Here is a 23,781-nt window from a genome sequence, read left to right as displayed (position 1 = left end):
CAAGAAATTTAGTTCCAACTGCTGGAGAAGACTTTTTCAGGTAGATAAAGTAAATCACAGCCCACTAACATCCACAGATGGGCCATGATGAGAAAACTCTTCATGTTACTCTTTAAATATTACATTTCAAATGACAATTCAAGATCATTCCAACTGCAGAGGCAGAAAATCTGAGCGATGCTCCGAACTCAAGGACAACCAGGGTCATTCCAAAGATCATAATCTAAACTGTGAGAAATAAGGGTAGCCAGCAGCAACAAAATCTTATTTCTCATCCTGCCCACTTCATATCTGATGTTAGAGGAGAGAAAAACATTTCTTATCTACATTAGAAAGCCATTTCTCCTGGAACAATGTCACAACAGGCATGAAAAGAGTCCTCAGTCAGGACAGTAACACCTTTTGAGGGAAGAATATTTTTGCTTATCTGGGACTTACCCGTTTGCCCGTAGGCAAAGATACAAGCATTGTAGCCTTCAAAGGCATTCTGAAGAATATTCTCCCCAAGGCACTTGAAAACAACATCTTGACCTAAAAAATAAAACACAGAGGCGAACATTGTAACACAGCAAGAGGTATTTGTCCCTTGGTTTGGAATCTTCAAGGATTATGTAAAAGTAGTTGGTGTTTTCCTGCTGTTGTTGCCTAAATAATATCCAGTGTTTGCTCCCTGGACAGGAGCAAGTCCAGCAGCACCACAAGATGCTTCTGTAAAAATCTGGGATTATCATGCCCATACCTGTATGTGTTTAAAGCAACATCCTATCAATGTTATACTCCAGAGTTTTATCAGTAGAGAATCTGCTGCCACCTGCAGAATTTAATCCACTGGTGAATGATACCCCCTCAAAATATACTCTACCTGTACATTTTAACAACAGTCAGTTGATTTTAATCTAAGGGAATCACTAGAGCACTGGATAATTTTACTGTATCAGATATTAAATAACACCATGAGGAGATTTTTGCAGAGGAAGAATCACAACTATGTGGAAGATATGGACAAGTACAAGATATGCATTAGCAAAATATAGGGTGTATCACTTCTTTTGTAATGGAAATTTGAGTTTTTCAGTTCCTTTTCCACTCAGAGGAAGAAAGGCTTAAAATGTCTGAATAATATCTATTTAAAAAAAAAATCTCTATTTTGAGAATTTCTTTTATAAGCAGAGGAACAAGACATGGTAGAACATTATGGACTGAAAGTCCTCTCAAATAAGTTAGTGTTCCTTTAAGCTCTTCTTTTTCTCTCATTGAAGTTCATATCTTCATATCCAAGTCCATGCTAGATTCCCCATAAAGATCACTAATAGCTGGGCCAAGCTAAGCACAGTGAAATGGTTTTGGACCAAACCCTTCCACTGTATAACAGACCATAATATAAGTTATATAGGCACCTCCACCACTTTGAGAAACAAAATATATACCTGCCTATGTAATTTGTATGGTTGAAAGTGTCACATTTTTCTCAGTTCCTTGATTAATTAATATTCATTAGTTATTTGTTAAAGAAGTAAAAATCAAGAAGTGGATGCTCCTTTGATTTTTCTTGTGATTTTTTTGAAAATAAACAGTAACAAGTTCAACTGATCCCAAATTTTAAAAGATAACAAGTGTGAAAGGAATAGATGACAGGAGTGTTAAGTCATATTTTATCATAATTATTTGCCAAAAGGAGTTATAAAATACATAGAAAGCTTTTCATTAAATACATTGCACACTCTCACCTGAGCATCTGAATTCACATTGTCTATATTAAATTAGGCTTTTATTAATATTTCATTATTAAGTTGTACTGTGATGCCAAACTCCCATCAGCACTGTGAAACCTGAAACTACACAGAACAATGCTCCTCAAACACTGAAAATAAATGGTTTTGATGCTTTTACAACGATGGACTTGGAAAAGTACTCTAAATAAAGGTGTAAATATGAGTAACCCATCAAGGTGATGGATTTCTCCATTCCCTACACTGCAAATGGGTGGCAGGGCCCGTTGCTGTTGTGAGAAACAGAAGTGATTGAAGATTTCCCTTTTCCTTTTGACAACAAACAGCCATACAGGGGAGAGCACCTTGTGCCATATGGCCTGTGCCCTGTAGCAAAGACTCTATTTTAATTAGATCATTCCCACTTGGAGATAAGAAGCCACAATTAATATTACCTGCATATTTTTCTTTGACAGATTCATCCATAGACCAAAAGCAGTGATCATAAGCAAACACCTGTAGGGAGACAACCAGGACACCTCATAAAATCTGCTGCCAAATCAAACACATTATCCAAATTTTGACATTCTGAACATAATACACATTCCCACAGAATTACTCATTTTCTTGAAGCCTAAACAAACACTTCATCTTCCTGTGTGCTTCTCTTTGCTCCTTGTTTGTGTTTCTGCCTTTCTGTGCCAATCCCATTCCCTGCTCTCCAAAAGCTCTCCATGTGCCAACCGAGTGGATGTCAAGGAGCACTGAGTATCTCCCTTTAAACCCATCCTTGCAATTCATTTCTCACAAGAGTTTCTATTTTGCAAACTGACAGATGTCCTCAAGCTGTTTCTGCCTCCCATCTCCCCGTGCCTCTTGTCTGCATAAATTAAAAACAAGCCTTAGGGTTGGAACCTCTTTCCAATACAAGAGGAGTGTGTATTTATTCATATACCATGACAAAGCAGTCATCACAGCCTAATATTTGTAAAGAATAATATAAAACAAATTAGTTTTATCATGAGAGGAGTAGCACTATAATCTCCTTCAACAGAAAAGTTTTGATTTTGTGGTAAATCCATCAAAAGGTCCACAGGCACCTTTCATCCTAAAAGCTGACCTGAAACAAGACAATGCATATTTTGGGACAGATGTTTGCCAAAACAGCTCCTCTGGGTATGCATTTGCAAGGAAAAAAATTAATTAGGGTAATGTCTGACCTACATTCACATAGGCAAAATTTACTCTGTAGGATGCAGGAAAAGGGAAGTGAAATGTGGGGCTCTTTGGCTGTGGATTTCCCCTCTAAGCTCAATGGGAGCTGCTCTTTCCCCTTTGGATGTCCTGCATTGCAACCCACATTTATGAAAATGCCTACTGTAGCCAAATCCTTGAAATTTAAATAACTTATCTTCAAAAATACATTGTTTTTTTTCCCCATACTACACGATGTCCCAGCACCAAGAGATAAAAGTGGTTATTTTATATCCTCTAACTGAGGAGACAACAGCTCGTTTATTTAAAATTAAGGTGCTTTTTTTTTTAACTTTGAATTTATTTTACAAATTAATGTATTATTTAAACATTTTATGCCTTCAGAACATTTAGTAAAACATCCTTGGCTACATGACCACATCAATAAAGTGAATCCTGACATGCCAGGGCAGGGAGAGACATCTTCAAACCAAATACAAGTGATGGGATCGTAAGGAAAAAAAAACGAGTTTGCTTTAACACAAACACCAGAAAATGCTTTTAAAAGCCTACAAAGAACAAGTATCTTCCATTCACAGCCTGCAATGCTGAGTGTGGATGTTCTCATTTGTTCCTCTGACTCATTTTTTGGCACAGGCTGTTCAGAGCTTTTCTGCAGCAAGGAGATGCTTCGAGTTTCTTACTCAACAGCTGATCAACGGCAGAGCTGGTTTTCTAAATGCTTTTAATATTTGGATATCCCAAGAATAAATAAGAGATAGGACAATTTTCACACACTGATATAACCTGCAATAAAAGCCCTTACCTTTGGGTGGCTCCTACTGTTCCCCAATGCATCAGGAGCAGAAAGGATTTGGTACAAGGTCAGGGGAAGAAAAGAAAAAACAGAAACAAGGTCTGTTAGTTGTGATTTTAACTTAATTATGCTTTCACTAATCACTGAAATGCTGCATTTTAAAAGTTCATATTTCTCCTCAGATCTCTCCTTGCTTACAGACCCCAAGTCATTTTATAAACCTTTTTAGGAGGAAGATTTGAGATCCTACTCTAAGTTGGCTTTAAATTCAAACCAACTAATTTTCCTCATGCTGCCACCACCTCTTCCTTGTTCTCTCCCAGGTTTATTTTTGTTGTGACAGCTCTCTCTCTCTCTCTCTCTGAGTGTCACTGCCTCTTAAAAAACAAAGTACCCAAGCAACATAAAAATTTCCAAAACCACTTGAACAGGAACTTCAGGAGTGTTATTCAAGAGGAAATTTCAGAGTCCAACCCTTGGCCTTGCCCAGCTCAGCTCTCTCACGGTTGCTCAGACAGCAGAGCAAACATTTGCTTCCCTAAAAGAATGAGCAGAGAACAGCAATTCCTCTCATCTGTTCTGTGCAGAATTTAAAAGTTTGGGGTTTTTTTGTTCGTTTTTGAACAAACAAATACAAAATCACTGAAGTGACCTTTCAAATAACAGCACAGCATCAGTCAGTGCCCTGACCCAGGTTATGCATGTCAGAGACTGGAAAAAAAGCAGTAAACACACAACAAAGCACTGATATTTTCCTTGTCCTGGACATTCCACGTGACATTAGGAAACTCTTGACATCAGTAACGAGTAAAGTCTTGTGACAAGCAACACTGATTCCTTTTGAACAGAGCAGGAGAAAGACGTGGGAGCCATACAAGATTACCCTCAGAAGTCTTGCTGCTCACATGGGTTGAGAAGCGAGCTTAAAAATAGTAATTTCATCATTGCCTCTCAAAACTAATTATTTATTAAACCCATCACCTCTCTTCACTCATGCCAGGATCTACTGTGTGGTATGTGTGTGACAGACCAGGAACCAAAGTGACCTTGGAGAGCTGTCGGCATGACCTGCTCTGCAGGATGATTATTTAAGTCAAGGTCACCCCATGTCTCAGGGTCATTCATGTCAGCAGTAACAACATGTCCCCTTTTCCCCTGCCACCTGGATCAGTTGGAATAAAAGCTCTCCCAAGGTCCTTGGCAGCACGTTTGGTGTGGACTGTTGCAGATGCTCCTGGGGGAGACACAGATAAGGAGGTGTATCGAGGGAATCTCCTCCACCAGGGCTTTGATCCAGGCACAGGAGACATCAGAGAGCCCTTCTGGATTCTTCTATGAGAGACACGAGAGCATTTCATGGCTTTCTGTGCTCCACTAAGCATTTTGCTGAAGGACTTTGCTGGAAACTGCTAAGTGGCTTTTCAGGGAGCTCCTGCTGACAGGGCAGGCTAATTCCTATTCCTACAGGACGAGCATTCTTGTTGTAAAACAAAGAGAATAACAAGCCTGGATTCACAGTTTGAGTTTAGCACTCAGAGATATGAGACTGCTTTTCATTCAAGCAGCTGTGCTCACATTCCCCAGCCCAATTCCAAGGCAGGATTATATTGTGACAATGCAGTTGATCTTTCCAGCCCCCAGTAGGGGACGTATTATTGAGTATTTGGGTTAAAACAGCAATAAGGATCTAATCTGAGAAGTTCTATCACCTATCCAGTTTTAAGAGGATGGATTATGCTGGGCTATGTATCATCGAGCTTAATTTAAGGCATTTAGTCTGAACTAAGTATCTCATTTTCTCTAGAGCAGTTCAAACACATAAAACCACGTCTCTGGTCTTGCTTAATCCAAACGTGAGCCCTAAGAAACCCAGAGCACAGAATTTAGGATACAGCACAGCTACACAGAGCTGTGTTCTGTGCACTTTTGACCACGAAGAGAATAAATGGGACAAATGTTTCCCCAAGGAAAGCATTAAGGGTGCAGCCTGCATGGCACAGCATTGTGCTGTGCACACACCAACCCATTAACGCTGCAGCTGCGTGCTGGGCCCACAAACCCATGAAAAGATTTCCAGCCTGATCCTAAATCCCTTGGGAAATGAACAGATAGGGAAATAGGGCACCCACAGCAGGCTCTTTAGCTACAAGGACACACTGGGAGTGCTGGGTGTTTGTGCCCAAGTGCATCATCACAGTCCATGCCACGGGTGATGAAAAGGTAAAGACTAAGAACAGCATCACCTACAGAGCAGGGAAGTGTCTCCTACAAAAACCATGGATAACAGCAATGTTTGTAAAGAACAGGGAGGTGATTCTTCCCCCCTACTCTGCTCTTGTAAGACCCCACTTGGAGTCCTGTGTACAGTTCTGGTGCCCCCCACATAAGGAGGACATGGAACTGTTGGAGCAAGTCCAGAGGAGGCCACAAAGTTGATAAGAGGACTGGGGCACTTCCCCCTATGGAAACAGGCTGAGAAAGTTCAGGCTGTTCAGCCTGGAGAAGAGAAGGTTGTGTGGAGACCTCAGAGCAACTTTCCAGAATCTGAAGGGGCCTCAAGGGAAGCCAGAGAGGGACCCTTTGTCAGGAACTGTAGTGAGAGGAAAAGGAGTAATGAGTTCAAATGGAAGAGGGGAAAGTTAGGTTAGATACAAGGAAGAAATTCTTGGCTGTGATGGTGGGGAGGCCCTGGCACAGGTTGCCCAGAGAAGCTGTGGCTGCCCCTGGATCCCTGGAAGTGTTTAAGGAAAGGTTGGATGGGGCTTGGAGCAACCTGGGATAGTGGGAAGGTGTCCCTGCCTATGGCAGGGGGTTGGAATGAGCCAATCTTTCAGGCCCTTTCCAACCCAAACCATTCTGGGATTCCACGATTTCCTATGGATAAGGCTGGCATTAGCAAGAAACCCCAGAGAATCCCAACCCTGACAACTTGTAATGAATAGCAAAGAACCATGAGTAAGTAGTTCTAAAGCAGCAAAGGTCACTTCAGTTGTGTCCCTGCAAACTGCTCACACCAGAGCCACGTCCAAACCAGTGTCTGCAGGGCAGGCAGGGAAAAGGAGCACATCAGGACTGTGATGGTCCCCAAGGATGCTGCCATTCCAAGGGACAGGCAGGACTCACTGTGGCTCCTTGGCTGACAGCCAACAATTCACATCTATCTCGAGTGCAGCAGAAACAGCCAGGACAGGAAGGGAAAACTTATCTTTTAGCTACTGAGGGATGTCACTGAGATGTTTTCAGCTACTTGTTTTCACCTGGATCCAGACTGACAGGACTCTCTTTTGCCAGCTCCCCTCTTTTATCTCTTCTCAGCTCAATGTCAAACAGAAGCAGGGGGAGTCTAATGTATCTGATTTGATTCTAAAATTAAAAAGGGAGAAAGAACACTCTAAAACAACTGCCTCCATTTAACACTATTTTAGTTGTTGCAGCCAATGGTAGGGGGTTGGAACAAGATGGTCTTTAAGGTCCCTTCCAACTCAAACCCTTCTGTGATTCCATGAATATATCTGCTGTTTTGAGATTGAATTGAAGACCGAGTAAGCATTTCTTTTTAAACTATCTCTTACACTGTGTAAATGTGTCCAGATCAGGTTTTTTGATCAGGACACATTTGCTTTTCTACAAACATGCTGGTAGCTCCACAAATCTTAGGCACAGTTTAAAAAGATGGATAAAATGAGAGCAGGTCCCAGCTGAGACCATCAGTATATGTGCAGTATATGTGCAATATGCTTCTGTTTCTTTAAAGAAGAGAATAATTAAATTATATATTCAAACACAATAAACTCCTCTGTTCAATAACAGTGATTAGTGGCATTTTAATAAAACACCAGATCAGTTTTTCCCTGTTCAAAAGGGGAAGGAAGGTATAATGAGCTTAAGTACATCTGAGATTTTGCAAATCTCATGGGGAAAACACTCCAGCAGATGAGCAGAGGTGAACCAAGCCTGGGAAGAGGCAAGGACAGCTCAGCCCTTATCTCTTCTGTCTGGCTGACCCCACAGCTCCCAGATAGCAGCCAGCTGGCAAATCAGCACATGCTCTAAATCAGTCACAGTACATCTCCCTTCTTGTCTAAATCAGAAACAGGCAGATGGGGCAAAGGGAGGAAAAAGGTGGGAGGTGGCAAGGCAGGAAGCAGGGAAAAGAGGTACAGAGGCTCTAGGACATGAGCTGACACGCCAGGCATGGGTTGTCTCCTCTGTATTTTGTTGAAAAAGAACATTTCCTGTGCCAACAGCGACTGCAACAACATCCAAACTATACATTTGGCTGATACTGCCCAGTGGCACAAGGCTATGATGGATTTATGGAGCTGAAACATAACCTTTTGTCATTTTCAGAAGGTTCTGGAATAGCAAAATATAATATGAATTTGAAGGTTAAAAAAAAAAAAAAGAGAGAGAGAGGGAACAATTCCAACTATGAAAATCTCAGCAAATCTCCAAAAATTCTTATTGCCTTCCACTTTCAATCTTCCATAACCATTGCAAAAACAAGCATATCAAATTCCAGTGTAATTAGTGCTATTTTATGCCCTTCAGCAGGAGCTGCTTGGCAAAAACTCTACAAAGTAGCTAAAAATACAACTAGAAAAACACACTGAGGGGCAAAAACTCCCTGGGGCTCAGCAGGGAAAGGTGTTGGTGTCTCCCAGAGATCACTCCATAAAGCCACATCTTTCTGCTCCCAGCTGAGTTAGTTTGCCTTAAATCAACTCATATTCACACACATTTTATTTAAAGTAAAGTTGGCATCCTGTGTCACAGTAATTTACCCTTCAGATTCAGGAACAGCTCCACTTTGTAGGAAGTTCATTCTTTTGAAGTTTGTACAGATATAGTCCAAACCACTGTGCTTCTGATAGTTTTAAATGCAGGATCAGGTGGATTGTTCATACCCCACAGATCCTGTTATAACACTCACACCCATGATGCCTGCTCCATGCTTCCAGGGGAATTTGGAAGGCAAGTGCCATGTTGCAACTGCACCTATGTACCCATGGGAATTATAACACAAAAGGAAAAGCAGCCTCAGATTTGCTCTTGGTATCGAATCAAAGGAAAAACTCCAGTGCAACACCTAAAGGACAAATGTCCCAAGGTCTCCAGAGGTCCCTTCCAACCTCAGTCATTCGGGAATTCTGGGATTTTATTGATTATATGTTGCAGATAGAAGGAGTACAATAACTACACCAGGTTCTGACACACACAACTTTATCATATATCAAGTATTCCCTGAAAGCAAAGAACTGCTGCTACACTGGGCAGATTTAGTTGTTCCCTGGCTAAATATGGCCCAAAATAGTACCTGCATGGAAAACCATAATGTTTCACTGTTTTTGTGGCTCCTGTACACTGTTTTCATGGAATCACAGACTGCAAGGGACCTTAAAAATCATCTTGTTCCAACCTCCACCGTGCTACAGGAGCTTCCAAGGCTGGAGAAGCTGGTAAGTGCAGCAGGAATTCCTGAAGAGCTCTAACACCAGCAAGTCTCAAGGCCAACAACTCAGGCACACAAAAAAACATCAGGAAGATCCTTCATTTGTCTAAAGTTTGGGAGCCCAGTTATTTTTCTGAAGTAGATCCTTTAATTAGCAGTTCGTGTTTTGGTTTTATTCTGTATGAATAAAGAATCCAGAATAAGGTATTTCAAAGACCCAGCAGTTAGAAAAGCCACTGCAATGGTCAGAGTTTTATTGTTTAAATTTCAGCAGCAGAATTTCTTTCCTGGCATAAAAAAAAAAAAAGCCAGCCAACGGTGAAATAAAATGTAGACAATAAATTTCATTATTTTACGAACACAGACATAACTGAAAGACAGTGGTTTGACAGATGATAAGGAATAGTAGAATTGAGAGGTTGTTTCCTCTCTTTCTGCATATCACACAAATACAACTTGTACCACATTTTGCTGCTGCCAGGTGTACAATGAGAGGAAAAGCCAACTGAATCAAGTTTGATCACTTCAAGCTTCTGAAATATTCTGGGGAAATGGATTTCTAGACTGTGAAGTGCTTCAGAGTATTGGGTTTAAGAGTTTATAAATGCTCTTTCCCCAGTTTTACACCTAGGCCAAGTGGTAGCAAAATGCTGAGTCCCAGCAGACTCCAATTTTGGAGGATATCCTGCAATTAATACTATTCTTAGGGAGTCTCAGTTTTACTTCCACAGCAACACTGAGCTCTCTGGGAAAAAAACCTATTTGAGCATGAGATTTTTTGCAATCAAAACCAGCCTCTTTAAAACAAAATCCCAAAATACATTAAAAAAATTTAAAAAAAAGCAGCATGTGAAAAAGCATACACAGTTCAAAGCCTAAACTTGTGTAGCTCAAAGGAACAAAGGTAATCACTGTTCCTTGGAAAATTCCTCCAGAGCTCCAAGGCATTCCAGGCGTAGTTGGCGGTTACTTAGTTTCTACTGACAAAACTTAATTTTTGCCAGCTCACTCAAAACAACACAAAACAAAATAAAGGCCCTAAACCCCCCAAGAACTCGGGCTGAGCAGCAGCTTTGTGGGTTTGGGGTATTTTGTACCGGGAGCTAAATTTTCTGTATTGTTGGTACAATAATCTGCTTAGGCCTGACCACATTCAAGCGGTGCATGGATCCCATAAAGCTGCTGTTATGACAAGGGGATTACAACTTTATCCTTTTGTTTGTAAATACTTGGATGTCGGGATACTATTGTGCTCTAGAGAATGTTTGGTGAACAGCCAGTCCCCAAACCTTCAATTGCTATTGTGAATTCCAATGTTTTTTAATAGAGGAGGATGCAGCCACCTTTTTATAACCACAGGAGGGAGAGGGGGAAAAATGCTTCCTCATGATGTGGCAGCTGATTAACTCCTCCAGTAGATCCCAAATGGAAAACAATGGCAGGTGGAGCAGCACATGTGTGTCTGGGATATACAGGTGTCCAGGAAAATACATGATAATCTATATATGATAATCTTGTCCTACAGCATCAACACACACAGCATTTCACATCCAGGATATCCTTTAGCAGAGCCACTGGCACACAGGATTAATCCCAGAATTATCTGCTGGGCACTATGGAAAGCAAAGGGTTGGCACTAAAAGGAATTATTAAAATACCCACACAAGGCACAGGATAAATATAAAGTTGGAGAACTCAGAAAGGAGAGTTCTATTTCAGGCTACCAAATTATGGGGAAGCATTTTGGAGAAAATCCTCCACACCTGGTTGGATAACCAGTGGGATAACTGGGCAGAAAAGCCTTCTGATGTGGATATAATTACAAGCTGTAAAGATCCTTTCAGTATTTTACAGAAATTTGTATTTTACAGAAGAAAACTGTGTTTTCCCAAGGCTTTTTTTTTCAGTGGCACAACGGAATCTGTACAAACAGTGGCTGTGTGAGGATATCTGTGCCATTAGAATTAGTCATCATACTTATAATTAGGAAAAAAAACCCCAAACCCTTAATGGTGTGGCTGTAAGAAGGAGGAAACAAACTCGAGAGGTCAGAGTTTGACATCTTATTCTGAATTCTTCAGGACTATCATCAGAGCTACCCTGAACACCCACCACAGCACCCAATAGCTGATTCTGTAGTTCCCTTCTCCCACAAAAAAATCCCACAGAAAACCCTTTTGGCTGTGATATTAGGATCTAGTTGCTGGGTTTTATTTCTTACTAAACTATTATCTGAAAACATACACATGCAGAACCTCAAACTCAGAAGTGAGGGTTGTTTTGAGAGGATGTTTATTTTTAAAAAGCATTTTCTTATGCAAGTCCATCACTTTCAGCCTGTCTCCTTCCCTTTCCCCACCTTATTTCTGAGAGGATCCAAGACTCCCAACCCCTAGTTCCAGGCCATATAGAGAATTAACGTGCAATTAATACAGAAAGTGTTATGAACCCCAAATTTGAGAACAGGTACAATGCTGAATTTTAAGGGTTTTTTTAGGGTTTTTTGTAGGCAAGTTGATAATTCCTCATGCAACACAAGCTGCATCTTGTCTTAAGGCAAAGTTACAAACATTACTACAAGGACTCTTCAACTCAAGGAAACAAATGGTTCACCGAGAGCATTCAGAAAATTTTGGTAATGTTTTCTATTTCTTTTAAATAGGCACTAATTCCCTCTAAAACACAGTGTGTAGAAGAGATGTCTCCTCTGCTCAAGTGTCTCTGCCTACTCTCCTTCCACTGAATTATTTACACCATGAAGAAGCTCTGTAGTACAACATCTACAAACAGACATTTTTTGACATCTCCAAAGAACTTTCAGTCATTTATCTCACGACTGTCCGTGCAATTTGTGTTAGATAATCATGGAGACCACAACTCAGGAGTCACCTTCCAGCTTGGAGGCCTAAATAATAAGTCAAATTACTTCCTTCACCATCTTTTTTGGTTCCACAAGTCTGCCTTGTCTCCAAGTGAAGAACAACACCCTCCTCTCTTTGGAAAGGGTGATGCCTCTTTGAGGAGATGTGGACTCAGTTCTCTGACTTCTTTAACACATCCACCAGGCATTAAAGCAAGTAGAAAATGTTTGAAGTGGCTGAGTTCAAAAGAGAACATTGTTGTGGTCACATTTTGTAAAGGAATCAATCCTAATGGGGGGTTTGTATATGCACAGTGTATTTATGAGATTGGGAATTTCACTGGATAGAGGATTCAGTCTCTGAATCTCAGTGCAGTTTCAGCACCACTGGGTCTTCAGCTGATGAAGAGGGAAGGTCTGGGCACATGCATGGGGCCAAAATTTATATATCTGAGCTATTTTTTGTCCAGAACCAGGAGAGTGTTATTTTTATGTGGGAGGTCTATTCACAGCCTGTTTTGGATCCAACTCCAAATGAGGGACTCCAACAGTATTTAAAACCCCTAAACCACAAATGATGTTTGTCTAATGGTGCACAGGGAAGAGGGAGAAGATAAGAGCTGTAGGCAAGAAGGGTTGCTCATTAGCATAAAAAAGTGATTTGTCTTGGCTCCTAAGTTCAGTAACTGCCTGAATTTCCTCACTTCAGCACAGACACATTCCATGATCGAAGGGATAACCCAGAGGTTGTTGCACAATATCTATGTGCTCTCAACTCAAACCTTCCATCAACTGCCAAGGAGCCTGGGAGGGTGAAAGAACAGCACAACTCATCTGAACCACTCCAGTAAAAAGGGAGTCCAAGAATGGCAGCTTGTCGAGGCACTGTCATCTCAAAAAAAGCACTTCAAAAAAATCCTGGCATATATTGGAAGCCTCAAACATTCTGTTGTAGTAAAATTAGTGTTTATATCTCTCAAAAAAGGATAATGTGTCACTCTGCTTTTTGCTCTTCCCCAAGAGCACAGACTCCCCCTCCCCAATCAACTCTTTCAATGCTGTTTATATTCCTCCACCCATTTAAGACAATCTGACTGATAACACGAAGATAAGAAGGCAGGCAGCAATCAATAGCCTTATCACCATCCCTGGAGGGATTTAAAAGATGCATAGATGTGGTGCTCAGGGACAGGGTTAAGTGGTGGGCTTGGCAGAGCAGGGGGAAGGGTTGGACTCGATGATTTTAAAGTTCTTTTCCAACCTAAACAGTTCTACAATGCTGTGATTCCAATATCCATGTGACATCTCCCATATGCTGAATGTCAACAGAAATTTGAAGCATTTTGGCATACACTGATACATTACTTTTTCTTCAGGAAGGTTTCAAGCCCTTTTACCCAGCACCCTACTTATGCCAACTCCCTCAGCAGCTGCAAGATCATGGTTCTGCCAATCCCAAGAAGGGATTGTTTTCCTCACCTGCCCAGATCACAGAATCCTAGAAAACATTTGGCTTGAAAGGGACTTTAAAGATTATCCCACCTCAACCCCCTGCCATGGGCAGGGACACCTTCCACTAGCCCAGGTTGCTCCAAGTCCTGTCCAACCTGGCCTTGAACATTTCCAGGGACAGGGGAGCCACAGCTTCTCTGGGCAACCTTTGCCAGCACCTCACTACTCTCCCAGCCAAGAATTCCTCCCCAATATCCCATCTCTCCCTGCCCTCTGGCAGTGGGAAGCCATTCCCTGTGTCCTGTCCCTCCATCCCTTGTCCCAAGTCCCTCTCCAGCTCTCCTGGAGCCCCTTTAGGCTCTGGAAGGGGCTCCAAGGTCTCCCTGGATCCTTCTCCTCTCCAGAAGTCCTCATGGATCCAGTGTGGGAAGGGACCATAAATTCTGTCTCATTCCAACCCCCTGCCATGGGCAGGGACACCTTCCACTAGCCCAGGGTGCTCCAAGCCCCATCCAACCTGGCCTTGGACACTTCCAGGGATGGGGCAGCCACAGCTTCTCTGGGCAACCTGTGCCAGGGCCTCAGTGCCCTCACAGGGAAGGATTTCTTCCCAATTTCCCATCTAACCCTGCCCTTAGGGCTGAAATCTTACCACTGGAGTACCTGGCATGAGGAAATAATTACAGACTTTGTCCCAAAGCAACGTAGGGTAGAAAGAACTGCTTTTCAGGGCAACATTTTTGCACCAAGCTCTCTTCTGCCTGACCTAGAAAAGAAATCCTTATCCTCAGTCTCCCATTCCAATCAGCCCTTTTTCCTTCCCAGCAGGAAGATGAGAAATAAGCCATAATTGACCTGTTTGCTGAGAAGCAAGAGGAAAATACAGCATATTATGAAAATTACAGGCAAGCCTTCACCATGACAGCTCAGCTCCCATGGCCTGGCTCTGCCCTGCTAATGGTTCTGGACCGCTGAAGAAATGTCACAGTGCTCTAGGCAGAATTAAATATTTGCTTAAACCTAGAATTGCATGAAAGCACACAGATCTGCATCAGGAACTTGCTCTGAAGACAAAAAAAAATAGCATTTTCGGAGTGAAAAGGAAAGTGAGACTCCAGGCACTGAAAAAATACTGAAGAAACATCTATTTCTTCAGCTTTTGGTGGTAAAAGCCAAGTTATTTCTTCCTAAATAGGTGCTGCTGATCCAGTGTAGCCCCTAAATTTCCTAAATTCGTCTTTTGGCCACATGATCTTACCCATCTGTTTGGTCTATTCTTCTCCCTCCCACCTCAGCAAATCACTGTGGTCATTTTTAAGTGCAGGAAATATTTGGTGAACTATTCTTGAGTCAACACACACCCCAGAACTATTTCGAAGCACTGCAGTTCTTTCAGGCCCATTGTGTTCCAACTGAAAGCTCTCATTTGGGGAATCAGATCATCCACTATTTAATGAGGAAGATCATTTTGACTAAGATACTTCCTGTTCCAGCAGTATTTATTTATTCTTATGTACAAAAAATTCTTTCACTAAACACTTGCACCAACACCCATCACCCCCAAAACCAACGTGGCAACTGCTTAAAGGCTTGTGCATTGCTGTTGGTAATTTATTCATGCTGGGGAAAAAACAGGAATGAGTAACAGGCATTAGCAGAAGTGTGTGACCAGTGGGACCAAATGCTGAAGCTACAGCGTAGAAAGTGTAAAAGAATCTGGCCACAAATTAATTCAGAAGTGACTTGGCTGGAATAGGCACTGAAACTGGGGTTGGTGAAGCCATACATCACTTTTGGCTGCCAAACATTCCTCCAGAGTCTGTGGCCTGCAGCGCTGTAAGAAGCAATCAGGGATTAAGTTATCACTTCATGCTCTGGCAAGAGAATGCAGATATTTAGCAAGGTGGAACACGCACCGCACCCCATCAGTTATCCCTTTTATCCAAATAAATTGTGTCAGCCTAAATCCCACCATGTACTTCCCTGCCAACCAACCTCCTGGGCTCTGGATTCCGGCCAGGGACTCGCTGGCTCTTGCCAACTCTCCTGTTGTCCCACGGCTGGGGCAGAGAAGTGTTTGGAAAGAGGATACAAATCCCACCCTACGGCAGAGGCCGGGAGATTGCTCCTGGTACTCTGGAATTAGATGAGGCATCTAAAAAGTGCAAAGACGAGGCCTCCAGCCTATCACCAACTTCTATCACATGTTGAGCAGTGCCTGAAGAAGGGGTGCAAGGCCTTGGGCCACGTGATGAGAAGTTACACCCTGCAGGTTGTCAGCAAATTTCACTGAGTTTTTCCAAGGGAATTCAGGTAAACCTTTCCCCAGCAGCCTCAAAGCACCTACAGGCCAAGGTCAGAGGCTCTGCTGAATGTGCTGCAGCTGCCAACCAGATTTCCTCCTGCTCACTCTTATCACTAATTACTTCTAAGAGTTTCCCAGGAGCAACACCATCGACTCGCTTCCTGTGCTGCTCGGAGACACGGAGCTGTTTATCTCCCCAGCACGCCTTCTCTTTTGAAATCCCTTTCAACACCTCTCCCTCAAAAAAAGAACCCACCCCAAAAGGAGACTTAAAGCCTTCCACAGCAGCAAAAAGCTGTTTGTAATCGTAGGTATTTTAAAAAGTCCTTTTCAGGACATTACACATGTGCTGTATTAATTGTCAGTTAGAAGTTCATTGTGTGGTCAAGTGTCCTGTGCTGTAAGAAAGCAGCTCTGCAGTTATTTAGTGCCTACCCCTTACTTGTACAATATAAAGGGGCTGAAAATAGGGAAAATAGCACACAGAACAGGGAATCACAGGGCTGGATAACAAGAAATGATGCCCCAGGGCTGCGTGTGAACGAGTCTTCATGTAGCCACTGTGAATAGAGTCATAGAATGGTTTGGAAGGGATCTTTTAAAGGTCATCCAGTCCAACCTCCCTGCAGTGAGCAGGGACAGCTTCAACCAGATCTGGTTGTTCTGAGCCCTGTCCAACCTTGAATGTTTCCAGGGATGGGGCAGCCACAGCTTCTCTGGGCAACCTGTGCCAGGGCCTCACCACCCTCTTTGTAAAAAACCTCTTAGATCTAATCTAAATGACCTTCCTCCAACTGCAGGACAGACCTTATGTTGTGAACTCAAAGCTCCAAACCTTTTTCTGGAGTAAAGCACCCATGATGTCCATCCTGCATGATGACACAATACTTGTCTGGCTTTTCTGTGAACTTCACCACAATAAACTGCTTTTATAGAAAGTTCCAGTGAACAGAGCAATCCACCACCCAGAAACTGAGACCCGTTTCCCACTGCCAGGAATGATTAATACAAAATGATTCCTTAGGCATTGAGGAAAATGTAGAGATATCTCTGTTCTCATCACTGACCATGTGCTGTAGACCTGTAAAATATTAGTTAAAGCTGTGGCACTGCTCTGGAGGAATCTGCACTTGGAATAGCTCGTGGCCTCTGGTACAGGGATGGCTTTCACCTGCATTAAACTTACAGAGGAAGTTTCTGTTGAGTGACATCAGTCAGTTCTGCCACAAAGCATGGTAATTAAAGAGAGAAAAAAAATCCTAATAACCCAGAAAAGCAACCACATTTCCTTGTTGAAATCTGATGAAATTTCTTGTTTATACTTCTAAATTCTTCACCTAAATATGGAATCATAGAATCATAAAGGTTGGAAAAGACCTCTAAGATCATCGAGCCCAACTGTCAACCAGCACCACCACCGTGTTCACCACTAAACCACGTCCTCAAGTGCCACATCCACACACTTTTTGAACACCTCCAAGGATGGCGACTCCACCAGTTCCCTGGGCAGTCTGTTCCAGTGCTTGCCAAGCCTTTCCAGGAGGAAATTTTCCCTAAGATCTCATCTAAACTGCCCCTGGCACAATTTAAGGCCATTTCCTCTCATCCTGTCACTTGTTACCTGGGAAGAGAGATTGACACCCACCTCCCCACAACCTCCTCTCAGGGAGCTGGGCAACTTTTGCAACCTTTAAAAAATAATCTGCCCTCACTAAAAGACCACAGTTATAAGCAAATGCTGTGTCATTTCTTTATGAAGGAAATGAAGCTTCCATGAGGGTTCTGTTACATTTTGGGCACAACACTCTCTGCAAAAGGTTGAAACTCTGGAAGCGTAAAAACCTAAAACAAGATAAAGAAAACAAATCAACTCCAACCCAAATTCTGAACTAATATTTACCTCCTCACACTGTTCTTTTGTTCCACAGTAGCCACCAGCACCAGATACTTTCTGGCAGCCGGTTTCACTCAAACTTCTCTTTTCCTTTTCCAAAGATCTGTTTGGGAGACAAATTGTGGTACGTGCCATGTGGAAGAGTTTAATATTTTGTGGTCTCAGTGATTAGATATTCTGATAACTCACACACACAGTTAAGGAGCTATTTATTTCCCTGAAAAAAGCAACACAGAAAGGTGATATCAAATAAACTTTTCAGCTCCCGTTGCCAAGTTTGCACTGCAAAGGAGCTATTTTTAGCCTGCAAGTGTAGCTGCTGGTGTTCATAAACAGGGATGAGATGTAAGGCTTTCATGTGCACTGAAGGGAGCCAAAGGATGGTTCCTGCTGGATTCTAACTTTGAACTCCCAGATTGCCTCCCTTCTCATTGGAACATCTTGCTTTTAGATGCAACTTGTTGCCTGCTTGACTGCAATTCATATGGGACAGCACATGCAAAAGCACTTTATATGACACGATCGTGATTTAGCATCACACACAGCAATGCCCTAAAACAAGGACAAAAGCAGATGTTTCTACTTGTATCTTGAGGATCTCTTTTAATTATTTTAAACATACACATCACCAAGGAAAGCATCATCTTTGTTACTGCTGAATGAAATTTAGAGGTTGCTCAACAGTACCTGCAGCTAATCTGGAATTACAAAGAGCTTCTGTTCATATTGATGAACAGGAGGATATTGGAATTTTCACAGATAAACAGGACTTATTCTCAGTCTGAAGCAACTGCCCTCATAACCACCCACACCTTGACCCTCTAAATCCAAAAGACATCAGCCCATTTTGAGAAGCTGAAAGCCAAATAATAAAATTTCCATTAGTTTAAGATTATTCATCTAATGCTAAACACACAACTTTTCACACAGGATGACAAAGCAAAAATCATTAATCAAATGTGCTCCACTAAAACTTGTCGCTGCTGGACTCCCTGGTAGCTGAATGATCCACTCAGAGTCACAAAGCAGCTTCTCAGTCACAGAAAAAACCCAGCAGTTCCCAAACAGTCCAACTGGGAACACAACATGGAATTTGAGGGTTGGCTCTTCTCCTTCCTTATAAATACCTTATAAAATGTTTTGTAAGAAGAAACAAACCCAAAAGATTAACATCCTTTCCTAGTGAAATAGGGGGATGTCATTCAAGCTTCAAGGCCACAAGATACAAGCAGAGAAATCCAATGGGCAGCAGCCCCAACTCTTTACCACATAAATCAGTTAAACTCAATCATTGTCATTCCCAATTAGACATTTTCCTGACTGTAACTCCCCCAAACTGTGCAGATGTATCAACTCAGTTACTTCCTTACAAAACAAAACCCACCCACACATACAAGCTGCTAAAGGAAACATTATTTTCAATGGGTAACCTCTATTTTGGTGGGGGTTAAGGGTGGGAAAATGGGAAGGAGAGGAAGGAAAGTTATTGCATGAAAACGGGCCAGTGGTCTCAGTAAAAATAAACTGTGGAGTATTTGTGGATTAGCTGTTCCACAGAGCTCACACTTTGCCCACCACAATAAACCACCACATATTTATAAAAGCAATAACCGAGGGGAAAAAATAATAATCCCCCAACTGATGACTTCACAAAGAAGTTTGCTGGACACCGCCAGCTAGAATGTATTTAAAGAGGCAAACTGAAGAGATGCAGCACAAGGGAAAGCACAGACATGCAGCCAATATTTCCTAACTGAGCAGGGAGAGGGGGAAGAATCAACAGCCAAAATTATCTCCCAGTCACCACATTGTCTGTTCATCTGAAGCACAGAGTTGAGAGCAGGGAGATGTGCAGACAACATGGAAAAATCACTTTAAACAGCCTTGCACACACTTTCCTTTTTCACATTCCCTGCTCTTGCTGGCAAGAACACAACCCATGGTGGCAATGGCTGGAGAAAGAAGTCAAGTTTTTTAGCTGTTAAACCATCTACATCCTTTTTCTCTCCACTTAATAGAATCATAACAATTTTCTAAAGGGCCTGCAAGGCCAAAATGAACAAATTTACATTTACAGAGAGCAGACTTCCTACTGCAGACCCTTCAGTGACAGTGCAAGACACTCATACCCCCCTCCCACAGCCTCCTAAAAACACAGGTTGAAACCAAGTCCTTTGGATGTGTCAGGCTATCCCCTCCTCCTCCTGCCAACAGGAAACAAAAAAGAAAAAGTCCTTAGTTTGCAGGAAGGTTGGGAGACTATCCAAGGTCAGCAGCTCTAGGATGAAGCCTGTGTTGCGAAAGAAACAGTTTGTTAACAGTTGTTTTCCCCAAAACACAGCCCTGAAAGTGGTGGGTAGAAGTTTCCCTCCCTCAGCATTTTTTTTTGCAAAGGGAAAGAACTTGTAGCTTCTTTTGATCAAAAAAAAAAAAAAATACTTAACACAGGGGAATTGAGCATCAGACTTTCAGATAAAAGTCCATGGACACTGTAGGAACTAAATATAAGGAGCTGACACATGAGAGGAAAGAGAAGTAAAGGGATATTCATGTAAAGATCAGATCACATGTTCAGCTCAGAGAGTTCCTCAAAAATCAGCCTTTTTCTGAACACATGCTTGATTTTTACCCAATTTTTACCCAATTTTGGTGTTATTCAACTGGTTATTTGGTTGCTGTTTTGTTTTTTTTTTCTTTTAGAAGCACCTCTAATTTCGAGCATCAAATTCTCAGCTGTGTAAATACCATTATTTTTCTTTAGAGAAAACCAGTCTTATGACAGTTGTGCCCACATTTAGCAAAGCCCATATAAAAGTCCCTGGCATTCCTAAGCAGCAATGCCCTAAAAACTTCCCCATTGCTCTATTGTGTTCAGCTTTCTGCAATATTAAATTCATGTTTGCCACGCTCAGTAGAAAGAGAGATGATGAATTTCTAGAACCATTACAGATGACCCATTGTATAAAATTAGAGATTGTCAAGTCACTTGACAGCATTTAAAAGATACAGACTCTGAGAACTAATAAGCTGAAACAGCTTCCACACCACACATTGACCCATTCAGCCCATTCTCTCTCTCTAAATGTCATGAAATTATACATATGCAGAAAGAACATCCTAAAATCAAAGTATTCAGATAGACACAGCAAAAAACTGACAGGTTTTAGGTAAGACAGTCTGGTACCTTCATCACCTTGACAGTATTCCTTTAACCTCATTATTGTCCTGCAGCCAGGATAACAAAATAGACAAGATGTGTAATTACCATAATTTGGGCATTCTGGTTTATAAAATCCTCAAATGCTCATTCATGCAGCTGATTGAATGAGACTGTCCAAGCATAACAACAAACACGGAAAAGATGCTGGATATTCAGTTTGGTCATTTGATGCTACAAGAAAACAAGGACAGAGAGAGAAAATTCCACTCTACAGGTACTGCAGCAACAGTTACTTGTTACTTGTTAGAATTGTCCATGCTCTTGGAACAAACAATCTGTGATTTCTGAACTAGGAACCCATAAAAATAAAGCCATACAGAAATTTAAGGGGCTATTTTAAGCACGGGAGGAAGAAAGGATGTTTAAAGATGGAGTGTCAACTGCCAAGTCATCACACCCAATTTGTTTTGCTTAATTAATTAAGCAGCCTCCTACCAAACTTTGCTGAACAGCAGGACAAAGGGGAGTTTGCTCTCCTCATCTGCACTGTCCATGAGAGTTATTGCTACTACAACACGTACAGAATGAGCAAAGGCTGTTTATCCTTGCTGGAAACCTGTCCTGCCTCCAGGACAGTAGTGCTGGACTGAGGGATGACAGCAACTGCTGCTGTTGTGCTGGTTCCAGCGTCCAGGGAATCAGTGTCCAGGGAATAAAGCACTTTATTTAAGTGGTACAATTATAAACCAAAGGGATGGAGGGGGAGCATCTGCACAGTTCTCTCCCTCCTCCCCCAACATACAATCCATAAATTAGCATTTATGCAAGACTGGAGCAGCATGTTGGGATGCAGCTTCACCTTCTTGGCTGACAGGACAGTCCAGGCACTCAGTGCCATCTGGTTTTGGGCAGAACTGACACCAAAAGGAGACAGGTTATGGAAACGCTCGAGAATCAGAGCTGGAAAGAATTCTGACACTTGGCCCACACAGAAGAGCTTCAAAACACAGTTTGGGTTCGGCTGTATGTTAAAAGTAAGTACCTGAAGACACCATTCCTTGCCTACACCTCCCTCCTTACACCTCTGTTTTTACCCTTGAACTTCAATTTTCCCATCAGCAATCTAATGACCGAATGCTCCTGGGGGAAGAGTTGGGTCGAGCAACTCCAAACACACAAGTTTCCATTTATTGTTTCACAGAATAAGAGGAAAGTCCAGCCTCTCCAAGCACAACAGAGCATTTCAAACATTACATTTGCCTTCCAGGGTTGAAAGGGAAAGAAATGTGCTCAAAACATGACTTGCAAAAAGAAAGGAAGAGAAAATATGTTACAGGCATAAAGATGCATTGTAGGAGGCTCCTTGAAAAGCTGCCAGCCCTGCAATTCCCCACAGCTCCTTTGTAATGCATACACATTACAAACTCAAGGAATACCTAATATGATTTTCTTTTTTAAGTTGAAGTGGGTCAGATACCAAAAGAGTGATTTTTAAACTCTCAGGCTCTTTTGTGAGACTTTCAAAGGGTCCTGGCTTGTGTCAAGTCCAAGGCTCCTTTCAGAACTCAGGCAATGGACTTGGCCTGCCTAAAAATCACTGAGCAAACCCAATAGAAATTAGCAGGGGAAAAAAAAAAAAAAAAATCAGATCTCTCAGTATCCTCCTCAAGCTATTTATTCTTCTTCAACTGAAACTTTTTAAGTTCAAGTGCTAAACGTATTTTTTCCAATTTGAGTGCTTAAAAGAAAGGTTCAATACTAAAATCCTTCAAATAGCACAACCCTTCATAGCACAAGTTCATTAGAAAGAAAATTATGGACAAGCACACACATAAACATCCCTGTATTTGAAGCACATAAAATAAAATAAAAATAACCCTGTTTAGTTTAACTAATGAGCCCAGAGATCTATCAATGACCAATATACAACGAAGCAGGCAGGCAGAATTTTAACCCAGTGAGTTCACTTGCTTTACAATTTTAAACATGTCCTATTGAATTATCACAGCATGTAGTTATGATGTTAAAAAATACCTACATTGAAATGTTATAAACCTTAGATCAGACAATGTTTGGGTTCTTGAATGCATTTGTCCACTGGTTCAATGGCATTAACTCAGCTACCTGTGCTATCAACAGGTATCACAGATGATTCAAAAACCAGATTATTTAAAAATGAAGCTTTATTTCTTTTTAAAAGCACTACAAGTGTCTTGAAGCCTCTTGCCTTGTTCCCACTGTGTGGATATGAGAAAGGGGAACAGTAACTTATCCGAGGCTGTGTGGGTTGGCAGCACGGGCTGAGCTCAGCGTTCCTTATCCCTCCTCCCCTCTCCATGTTTTATTGCCTGTCATGACAACATAAGGAAGAGAATTTCAGAGCACAAGTCATTCTGTCCAGCATTTCAGGCTCTCAGAAAAAAGGCTAAAGGAAGGAGGTTGTATTTCTTAAGACCTGGTAACAATGTGTTGCCCTGCCTTTCCCCAGAGGAAGCCTTTCCTTCAACTGAGGCTTGTTCATGGAGCTCCTCCTGCCAACATAACCAGCCCCTTCCAGTGCCTAAAAGGGCTCCAAGAAAGCTGGAGAGGGACTTGGGACAAGGGCCTGGAGGGACAGGACAAGGGGGAGTGGATTCCAATTGCCAGAGGGCACATTTAGATGGGATATTGGGAAGGAATTCCTGGCTCTGAGGGTGGGGAGGCCCTGGCAGAGGTTGCCCAGTGAAGCTTTGGCTGCCCCTGGATCCCTGGAAGTGTCCAGGGCCAAGCTGGATGGGGCTGGAGCAACCTGGGATAGTGGAAGGTGTCCCTGACCATCTTTCAGCCCAAACCATTCTGGGATTCCAGGACTCAAGGAGGTTATCAGACACTCTCACACAGCCCGTGTAAAACTTGTCGTAGTTGGTCCCAATAATTCCTAACCTTTGCAGTTTAAAAT

General features: G+C 42.0%; 1 protein-coding gene across 4 annotated transcripts in view; it reads right to left on the bottom strand.

Moving 5' to 3' along the window:
• The window catches only part of KIF13B (kinesin family member 13B), a 132,762-nt gene that overhangs the window by 75,619 nt on the left and 33,362 nt on the right, over window positions 1-23,781 (bottom strand). For 3 of the 4 annotated variants that reach the window (XM_064651151.1, XM_064651153.1, XM_064651154.1), the window contains exons 3-5: window positions 3,730-3,745; window positions 2,165-2,225; window positions 439-531 (exon numbers count right to left, since the gene is read on the bottom strand). In XM_064651151.1, coding sequence (XP_064507221.1) covers window positions 439-531; window positions 2,165-2,225; window positions 3,730-3,745 — 170 coding nt within the window. The remainder of the gene's footprint in view (window positions 1-438; window positions 532-2,164; window positions 2,226-3,729; window positions 3,746-23,781) is intronic. The other variant, XM_064651152.1, reaches the window with a different exon arrangement.

The sequence above is a fragment of the Pseudopipra pipra genome, chromosome 3 (genome assembly GCF_036250125.1).
Source record: "Pseudopipra pipra isolate bDixPip1 chromosome 3, bDixPip1.hap1, whole genome shotgun sequence".
Taxonomy (NCBI): Eukaryota; Metazoa; Chordata; class Aves; order Passeriformes; family Pipridae; genus Pseudopipra; species Pseudopipra pipra.
Note: the sequence above shows the minus strand (reverse complement) of the source record. Positions and strands in the feature narration are given on the sequence as shown.